Source organism: Typha angustifolia, chromosome 10 (genome assembly GCF_048772165.1).
Source record: "Typha angustifolia cultivar Huaian chromosome 10, ASM4877216v1, whole genome shotgun sequence".
Classification (NCBI taxonomy): domain Eukaryota; kingdom Viridiplantae; phylum Streptophyta; class Magnoliopsida; order Poales; family Typhaceae; genus Typha; species Typha angustifolia.
Window position 1 is genome coordinate 259,461 of NC_133248.1, and position 9,951 is coordinate 269,411.

General features: G+C 40.9%; 1 protein-coding gene and 1 pseudogene across 1 annotated transcript; one reads left to right on the forward strand and one right to left on the reverse strand.

Moving 5' to 3' along the window:
- Positions 1–465: 465 nt before the first annotated feature.
- Positions 466–8,690, reverse strand: LOC140768332 (putative disease resistance protein RGA4; annotated as a pseudogene).
- Positions 8,687–9,750, forward strand: LOC140769077 (uncharacterized). The gene has a single exon (XM_073109628.1). It carries the CDS (start codon positions 8,702–8,704, stop codon positions 9,557–9,559), a length of 858 nt encoding a protein of 285 aa, XP_072965729.1. The 5' UTR covers positions 8,687–8,701; the 3' UTR covers positions 9,560–9,750.
- Positions 9,751–9,951: the final 201 nt, after the last annotated feature.

The following is a 9,951-nucleotide window of genomic DNA, read 5'->3' on the forward strand; positions in this document are numbered from 1 at the left end:
AGAAGCAGCTTATCTAACAACATCAGTTACGTATTTCATCACGTCTGTCGAACGACTCAAAACACGCCCAATGGAGAATACGGACACTTCGACATACCATGGACATGGTAAGATCTTTGCCGCCGCTAATCCCTGGGATACAATGGAAACAGCTCACTGGATTTGATTCTAAAATCTTTTATAACACCAAATCCATCTTTCTCTTCATAAAAAAAAATAAAATAAAATATAAACATAAAAAGAAAGAGCAGCAACAATGTTTTGATCCTGTCAGCTCGTGGGGTAGGTCATCGTCATGACATGGTATAAGGAAAAATAGAGTTAGGACAACAGAATAAGGGTAATTATTTCTTTCCCAACAGGATCATGACTAGACCACACACTTGACGCCCTAAAGCCATGCATAATAGAATAATGAGAAACCATGATAACAAGCACTAGAGGGTCTTTGAATATATTGTTTTCTAGCACGAGTAGATCCTGAACCAAATCATATTTTTAAGCATAATTAACATCAAGTAACTTGTATGATCTTGTGGATGAATAATTAATCAAGAAACTTATCTAACAATATAGAGAGGGACAGGGACAGGGACAGGGACTAGATTCGGAATAAATAACAAATTAAGGAGGAGGAAGTGGTAGGCAGGAAAGTTAATTACCACTGTCGCAGAGCAGCAGCAGTAGAGGAGGAAGAAGAGAAGCTTCAAACGTGCTTCTTGGATCTATCCATGTCTCACCGGATGGATGGATCTCTGAGGAATACGGGCGATCTTGGGCCAATCCTCACCGTTAGGTCTTCGACATCGCTCCTCCAAGACTGGGCATTCGGCTATTTCAATACGCATGAGCGAGTCTGGCAGATCCGGCAGTGATGAGATAGGGCAAAATTCCAAATTTAGCATACGGAGCGACATTGGCAGATCGGATAAGGACGAGATGCTGGGGCAGCTTGTTAGAGAGAGTTCTTCGAGCGACTCTGGCAAATTCGACGACAGCGATGAGATTTGTGGGCAGCGATCTAACCCTAGTGTCTTAAGGTAGGGAAGGCTCCTCAAGCTCCTTGGCAGAGACTGGACTTCGCAATCCCACAAGACCAGAGTCTCGAGGGAGGTGAGAGATTTGAAGGCACCGTCATGGAAGGATGCTTCGGAGGAAGAAGACAATTTCAAGCTCCTTAAACCGGGAAGGAAGTTACTACTACTTGCGAGTGTTGCGGAATTGCTGATTTCAAGCTCCTTGCACGATGACAAGTCGACGGCCTCGGAGGAAGGAGAAGAGATTGACACGAGCTTTGGGACTTTTAGAATTGTTATCTTCTCCAAGGAGCCAAGTGCGCCTTGGGAGCATTCCAGTTTAGAAAGCTCTGGGCAATTTCTGATCTCCAACGTCGTGAGTGCACTCAAGCAAGACAGTGAAAGAGATGCTAGGGATCGACAGTTTTGCAGGCTAAGGCTGACGAGTTTGGGTAGATCTCCGGCGACGATGTAGCTCATGCTCATGCATTCGTAGATAGAGAGGGTTTTGAGCGAAGGTGGAAAGATGCGCCTACCACCACCTTCACCTGGCGTCCTTGTCTCCAACTCCAAGCAGGGGCAAGAGGAGATCACGAGACTTTCCAAGGACAGAAGGGCATGTAAACCTCCCAGCGATTTAAGCCAATGGCATTCGTTAATTAGTAGATCAGTTAATGCCGTCAAATGATGAAGGATCTCCTCGGATGGAAGGGTTGTTATTGTCCTGATGCAAAATAAGTCCAAGGATTTGAGAGAAGCCAGAGTTCCTAGGGACCGAGAGAGTGCCCCATCTGTGATATTGCAGTACCCTATCTCCAAATTTTGAAGGGATGAGGGCAAGATCAATTCGCTCTTCTCACGCCTCCCAAAGATAGCTTCTACTCTCTGTTCTTGACAACAGCAGTAGGCCTTCCAAAGATGATCCATTTCCATTTGCGTTGGCAATTCGTCGGAACTCTGCAAGGCGACTGCAAGTGTCTGAAAATCTTCCATTGCATCGAGCTTCTCAGATTCCATCAATCTTTTGACTTCCAAACAATCATTTGCTAGTTCTGTTCTTATGAAATCCTCCATGTCTCCCATGATTTCCAGTCTTCCGTTGAGTCGACAACTTCGTACAATGGTCATTATAGATTTCTTTTTGTCGACACTCTTCCTTAGCTCTTCCTCGGAGACAAACACAAGTAACTGACATTTACTTATCACCAGTCTCTTAAGACGCTCAGGAAGTAAAGGAAGCGTCCTGAGGTTGGGGAGATCACAAATTTCCAGTTCCTCGCAACGAAGAAACAATTTGCTCATGGGTGGAAGATCTTTCAAGGAAGTGCAGCAATCAAGCTTGAGAGACCTCAGCCTCTCTATGCATCCCCTTCGTAGCAACCAGTTGGGATACGTAGGAGACTTGTAACCTCTGACAGACAAATTTATTAGATTACGATGTGGTCGGAGGCCCTCCAGCACCTGCATATCCAAATCCGTCGGCCTACAATCCCTCTCATTGTCATTCTCCCACTCCAAGCATAAACTCTCGAGATATTTTTTATCATTTAGATTGGCTTGAATGGCCTCGTCCCTTCCTTCAATATTCTCCAGATTGGAAATGCTTAGCGATCCTCGGAGCTCGTTTAGGTTCTTTAGCTGACCTATATCATACCCCTCCTCCTTCTGCACACCAAAATAGGATAAATCTTGGAGAGAAGTTAAACTCCCTATATGAGGAAATGGGAGTCCTATGCCTTGATTGATATACCGCAGATTGATAAGATTTTTCAGGCTTCTTGGTAAATTAGCAAAAGGACATCTGAGCAGTTGTAAATTGTAAAGCTTACCCAATTATATAGGCAACTGAAGTGTATCATCACTACCAAAGAGATACAAGTAGCGCAGATGCTTTAAATTTCCTCCAAATTTGGGTAATCTTTTGATTCTTCTCAATGATAGGTGAAGAACACGTAGTTTCTTGAACTTCGTTATTGCAGCTGTAAGATGATCAATGACACCATTGCTAAGTGGATCATGAACTATGAGGGTACGCAAGTTTTTTAATTTATTGAAATTGATGTTGTCTTCTATCACACTTTCACCTGAGACATATAGTCCACGAATTCCTGTGGGAATTTTTGTTACCCGATCATCTTCTATTCTGAGATAATCTTCTTTTGAAATCCTTTCTGCCAAGTCATGAAACAAGTCATGCATATTATAATATTTAGTGCTGCCAAAATAACCCTCAGCTGGTTGCAAAAAAGAACTAGATAATAACTCAAAAAAATAATCATTTCCTATGTCCTCCATTCTTGTACAATTGTTTGAGGAACTGATGAATCCCTCAGCCATCCATAGGTGAACCATCTTTTCTCTTTCAAATAAATAGCCTTTAGGAAATATACTAAAATAGGAGAAGCAACGTTGCAGGGGAGCATCTAGGTATTGATAACTCCACAATAGAACTTGTGCAATGTCATTCAAATTGTCTTTCTCTAAAGTAGCTTTCCACACGTTGGTTTCTAATCTCTTACTCAATTGACTGCCCACTAATTTCGCCGCCAAAGGAGATCTATGCAGCTTTCGCACAATCTCCTTCCCTATCTCCTTGAGATCTTCCAATAGATATTGATCATCTAATTTTGTGACACCAAAAGCATGATGCATGAAAAGTGAGATAAACTCATACTCCCCTAAATCCTTCAATTGTATGATATTTTTAGGGCGTAAGACCTCTGGCATATTCTCTGTTCTTGCAGTCACCAGGATTTTACTTCCCCTCTTCCCATCAATAATGAGAGGATCAACAAGCATCTTCCATCTTTCCGCCTCAATAACTGATTCATCGTACCAAACATCATCTAATACAAGTAATACTTTCTTTGATTTTATTAGATTTCGAAGAGTGACTTGTAGCGCTTCAAGACTCGAGAACTGAGGACATTCTCTGTTGGTAGCAGACTCTATCATCTCTTTCATGTGCCTAGAGACATCGAGCTTGTGTGATACACAAACCCACATTTTGATTTCAAAATGGTTGACAACTCTTTGATCATCGTAGACGAGTTGTGCAAGAGTAGTCTTCCCTGCTCCTCCAATGCCAACAATGGCAACAACGTCTGAGTAGCTGCTTCTTCTAGCAATGCTCGTTTTAGGTTGACAAGCTTCATATGTGTCCAATAAATATTTTTCTATTAGGTCGTCACGATCTTTGTCTCGCCCAAACACTTGAAATGAAGGTAGGGAGGTGGTCACATTTGGTCTTTCTCCATTGCTCAAATCATTGGTTGTATTGTTTCTAATTGATATTCCCAAGAGTTCACGGAATGTCTTAGCTTCAACAACAATCTTTTCTAACTTATTCAAACATTTTCTTAGCTCAATCTTCAACAACCCTTTCTTTACATTGCCTACGCATTTCATATAAAATTTAGGCATGGGATGAGAGAGGAGATGCACCTTCTTCTCAAGAAGCTGATATTGGTACAAGTCCAGCACATCTTCAGCCTCGTACATAGCATCTTTGAGCTTCTTTAGCCATCGCTTTAGCTTAGTCTTGTGCTGGCTCTTCTCTGCAGCCTCGATCACGAGTTGGAATTGTGGAAGGATGGTTGTCTCCAGATTCTCCAACTTATCTGTGATGCTAGTGCCACAGAGGCAGGAGAGGCCCTTGTCGTCGAGGTAAGCAAATCCCTCGTTGAGTAGCTTAGTAACTATGGGAGATACCACCCACCCTGCTCCTGCAAGCGCTGCCACCTCCGCCATCGGCATATACCAATGAAAAGGTGAGAATTTAGAATGAGAGGGAGAGAAGTTTGATTAAGATGGATAGAAACAGAGAGGTGATGAAACAGAACAAAGTTTGGCTCCTTCTTCTTTCTTTTAAAGATGAATTGTTGAGGATGAGTTGACGGCAGGTTTTTTTTATTTTATTTTATGAAACAAAAACGAGTAGACAATATAATTAATTAACGATAATGAGCTGTCATAATAGATCTGAACATGGCCATGAGTGAACTAAGGACATAAGTGGGCGTCCTCACCCTGCATTTGCTAGACATTAGTTATTAGAACTGTCATTCCCAAACAGCACAAGATTTCAAGTCAACTGCTTACCAAACTTACGAAAAAGCTTATCTAACGATATTGGTTACCATTTCCATAGATGGCGGTGCTGGTCAACACTTGCCGTGTCAGTGGCATACTGGCACATGGCACACTAGGGGTGCCACACGGCACTCCTCATAATAGTTTTGTCGCTCATCATCATCGAACTATCCGTCGCCATTGCTATCGCCGTTGCCCAATCTCTTCCTCTTCATTGGGCTAGAACGCCCAACGCGAGATTGGGCGGCGGCGAAGGCTAGCGATGATTGGCAACGGCAACGGTTAAGAGGAAGGTGAGTATTTTTTTTTTTGCGGCACGTGTTGTGCTGACCAATAGTCCACACGGTCCACTTCTGTGGCCCGGCCATCACATTTCATCACGTCTGTCAAAAGACTCAATATGAAATATCTCTCTTCCCTATCAAATGTGCTATCGTGCTTAACACGTTCACTTTTAACACCAAAAGAAAAGCTCAGTGTGTATTAAAAATACGGACATGTTGACATACCATGGACATGTAAAATCTTTGCCGCTAATCCCTGGGATATAGTGGAAACTGCTCACTGGATTTGATTCTAAAACCTTTTATAACATTGAATCCATCTTTCTCTTCTTAAAATCATAAAAGGGAGCACCAATAATGATTTGATCATGTCAACATACTCTCTCTATCAAGGTCTGAGCGAAAGGAAACACCTCAGCTTGCGGGGCCGATCATCGCCATGGCATTGTATATTTTCCTCTCTGAAGGAGAATAAGGAAAGACAGAATTAAGACAATAGAATGAAGTTATTATTTTTTCCCCTTAGGATCATGACCAGATCACACACTTCATGCCCTAGCGCCATGCATAATGCAATAATGACAAACCATGATGAGTGAGACATCATGACATGCAAGATGATTTCAGCCAAGATAACAAGCACTAGAGGTCTTTGAATATAGATAACATTTTAATTGTGCTCCCCATGTTGCTTTTGTGAATTGGTGTAACTTCTAAGTTATACATCATCAGAAATTACCATACAAACAAAAGCATTCCTATATATGTATCTCTCTCTGTATATATGCATATACAGAGAGAGATACTTAATGCAAAACATAGATGGGGACTAGCAACAAAGTAAGCAACTCCATCTCTAGAATCATTTAATGGTGAAAATGGACCATAAATTGATCACATAGCGGTAAAATCATATGCATATCCTCTCTCTTTTTTTTTTACTGGAAAGGGACCCGTCTTCTACCTCTAGTATAAGATTGCCCAATTATCGTTGGCATTTCCTATATCCTCCCACTGCAAGCCCCACATTGGCAAGGACCTTGTGCCTTTGATGTCATTTTTATTTTAAGTAAAAAACTAGAATATATACGTATAAAAAATCTATCCATCTCATAAATCATAAATGATTCAGTTTCAAAGCCTAGCTGCCAATCAGCTCATAACAAAAAGAAACATGCTTCAGTTTCTATTCTTACTTCTCAGAGAAACATAAAATCATGTTATGACACCTATTACTTGACATAAGATCTGGATACACCAAAACCTCTCTTGTGGGTCTGAAGTTTGAAAGAAGGCTGCTTCCTTTAGCAATGCAAGTGTTGTGTAAATTGATGTTTGAATCCTAATAGGATTAGGAAAAAGGTTTCCTACTTGTATGCGTTGCTATAGATGAAACAAAAATTATTTGGAGGTGGAGTACTATTGTGTTTATCTCCTAATACAATATGACTTAGAGGTGAAAGATACTTAAAATAAAAGTCCTATCATGATCAGGCAATAGCAGGTCTACTTTGAGAGAATTAAGAGAGAGAGGTGTTGTGCTAGCTAAGAAGCACGCAGTAGTTCTGCATACTGTGTCCGGAAGCTGAGGGATTACGAGATGAAACTAGGTGATTTTGCTCTTACACAAGTTTTCTTTTTCACTGGATTTGAGGATTACTGAGAGGGTACACAAGGGATTTAGGCATAGATTTTGAGTGGGGTTTTACTCAGGTTTTTTTAGTAGATTTATTTGTATCGGATTTTTGCCTTCCTCATAGTAAAAAAATAAACAGTCGCATGCCCACGCAATCTTAGCAACAAGCAGGCCAATATCCTAGTAGTAAAAGTTATCCTATAAAATGGTATGCCTACTGTCCCATTGATTCATTCAAATGTTGATTAGGAGATTTGGGTGAGAAACTGTGGATGCCAATTGATTTTGAATTTTAAAAATAATTTAGTATCCACTGAAATATAGAATATCAAATGGCATATAATTTTCATTATCTATGAACTTATCCTTGTCCCAACTCTGTTTTGTTTTAAACAGCATGGATTTAAAAACTTAACACTCTTTCTTATATCTATGTGAGTGTAAGTCAAACTACAATACAAATATGTCCTAAACTGAAGAAGTTACATCAACTCTAGTTCCAGTTAAAAGAGTAAATTCAAGCACTAAACAATTCAATATTATCCAGCAAACTTGAAAGGCTTACAGACAATGTTTTGAGAAGTTTTTTAAAAATTCAGAAAAAAATGTAGGAGCTTAAATGTTAAACTTGTGACCTTTACTCCTGAACTTTAATTAAATTGTAATATCCTCATATATGTATGTGTAGATACCCAAAAAATATCTCTGCATAAACACATGGATTATTGCCTTTAAGCTCAACTCTAGGCATCTAATCTCATTAACATAGCTTGTCTCCATAACTCTAATAAAAACAACTCTGGACCACCATGCAAATTTCCATCTAGTAGAATGGCTGAGGAGGTATTCTTGAAATTAAAATCTTAAATTTCCCACTAAGAAGGCTTCATCATCATATACCTAATTGATTTTGAAGGCAATGATCTAATTTGCAAAGAAGTTGTTCTGGGGTTTGCTGACTCGCGAGGCTGTACAAGTTATGTCAAAGCATGACTGTTTCTAGACATATTCCAAGCAATCTTCTACCAACTAATGTAATCTGTGGTCCCTATAGAATATGTACAGCCTAAATAATTTCACCAACCACCTCCCAACAACTAAAATGGGCAAATAGTCAATGATCAAGTAACTCAACCTGAACCGATGTATTGATAACCCAATAAATGCACCTAAATTGATATTATCTTATCTACAACCAGATAGCATCCAAAATGACAACTCAATAAATAATCTTCTCAGCCATATGCAATGAACTAATAGATATCTCATGTAATTTAAGATATGCATTGCTTCTATAGTATTCTGGATGTCAATCTACTGCATTAAAATAAAACCTATAAATATTGGACATTAACACTTACGATTTCAATAGGCCTTATTGGATTATGGGTTCTAATCTAACTTCAATAACGCATGGATGTCAACTTCGGTGAAACCGAAACCATCCATTTTGGGCATCTGGATGGTAGGTTGAATAGTATATTAGTTTGGCTTTAGTAGTGTCCTCTCCAAGAAACTCCTAAAAGACTTGTTAAATCTGACCTTCGAGAAGATCTTTTCCACGTGCTAATCGAGCTTGGTAAACGCGAAGTTGCTAAGAAAACTCAACGCCAGTGAATACGTCAACGTCAACAGCAGCGTCGCAGTTCATCTATATATATGTATCTCCCTAGATGGAATATTCTTATATAAGCAACACGAAGATTTCTCTACAATCTAATCCAAGAATAGGGAAGAGAGGAGAGGAAGAGGAATCGAAAAGATCCATGGAAGAACACGGAGAGAAGCCATACCTTATGAACTGCCCAAGCTTCGGAAGCCCCACCTCGGACGACGTGATCGATCGCGATCGCTTCATCTCGGCCGTCCATCCGGAAGAGGAGGAGGCTGTCGTCGACGGCGACGACGACGACTTCGAATTCGCAATCGTGGCGAGGGAACCGGACGGCGATCCATCCATCACCGCCGCCGGCGGCTGGATGTTCCCCGTCTACCCCGTCTTCAACCGCGACCTCCTCGCAAACGACTCGACGAGTACCACCAGATCCGGCTCGATCTCCTCGACCTCATCGGAGGCCGACGAGCTGGCTGCGGCGGCGGAGCACTGCGTCTGGTCGCCGCGGCCGGCGGAGCATTGCGACTGGTCGCCGCGGCCGGCGGCGCAAGCGCCAGAACGCTGCCAGAAGAGCGCCTCCACGGGGTCATCACGCCGGTGGCGGATTCGTGACCTCATGGTTGGGAGAAGCCATAGTGATGGGAAGGAGAAGTTCGCCTTCTTAGGATCGCATTCACAGGAGAAGGAAAAGAGCCCAAATCGTAACCCTACCGCTACGGCCGACACGAAGGGGGCGAAGAAGGGGAAGAAGGGGACGACGGAGATGGATATGGTCACCGCCCACCGGCTTTACTACAGTAAGGTGGGAGGAGGACAGCGTCAGGGTGGGAGGCGGTCATTCTTACCGTATCGGCAAGATCTGGTCGGGTTCTTCGCCGGTGTGAACGGGTTCAGTGGGTCACAACACCCCTATTAGAGAATATTCCCTTTTTTTTTTTAATTTTCCAATATTTTAATTAGGCATATGCAAATGTTAATTTTAAAAGAGAAAAAAAAATTGTATAAAGATTAGAATTTTTCTATTTCTTCTTTATAAAATTGTTGCTTGTTAATTTGTAAAGCATAATATTGCAATGCAAGTTCTTCTTCATGTTCAAAGCTATTTGTTGACTATATTTAGTTTTGCCCCTTTCCTATTTTGGTAATATTATCAATCTTTTCATTAAAAAAAATGATTTGTTGACTTGCTTGCTATGTTCAGCTTAAGCTTCTAGAGAGAGTAACCGATAATTTATCAATCTTAAAATTATAAAATTATTTAAAATTCTTTTATCAATATATTATTAATATAGTTTTCAATTTGATTAG

What these genes read in the sequence shown, in the direction of transcription:
- LOC140769077 (XM_073109628.1), top strand. Translation starts at nt 8,702, where the DNA reads ATGGAATATTCTTATATAAGCAACACGAAGATTTCTCTACAATCTAAT.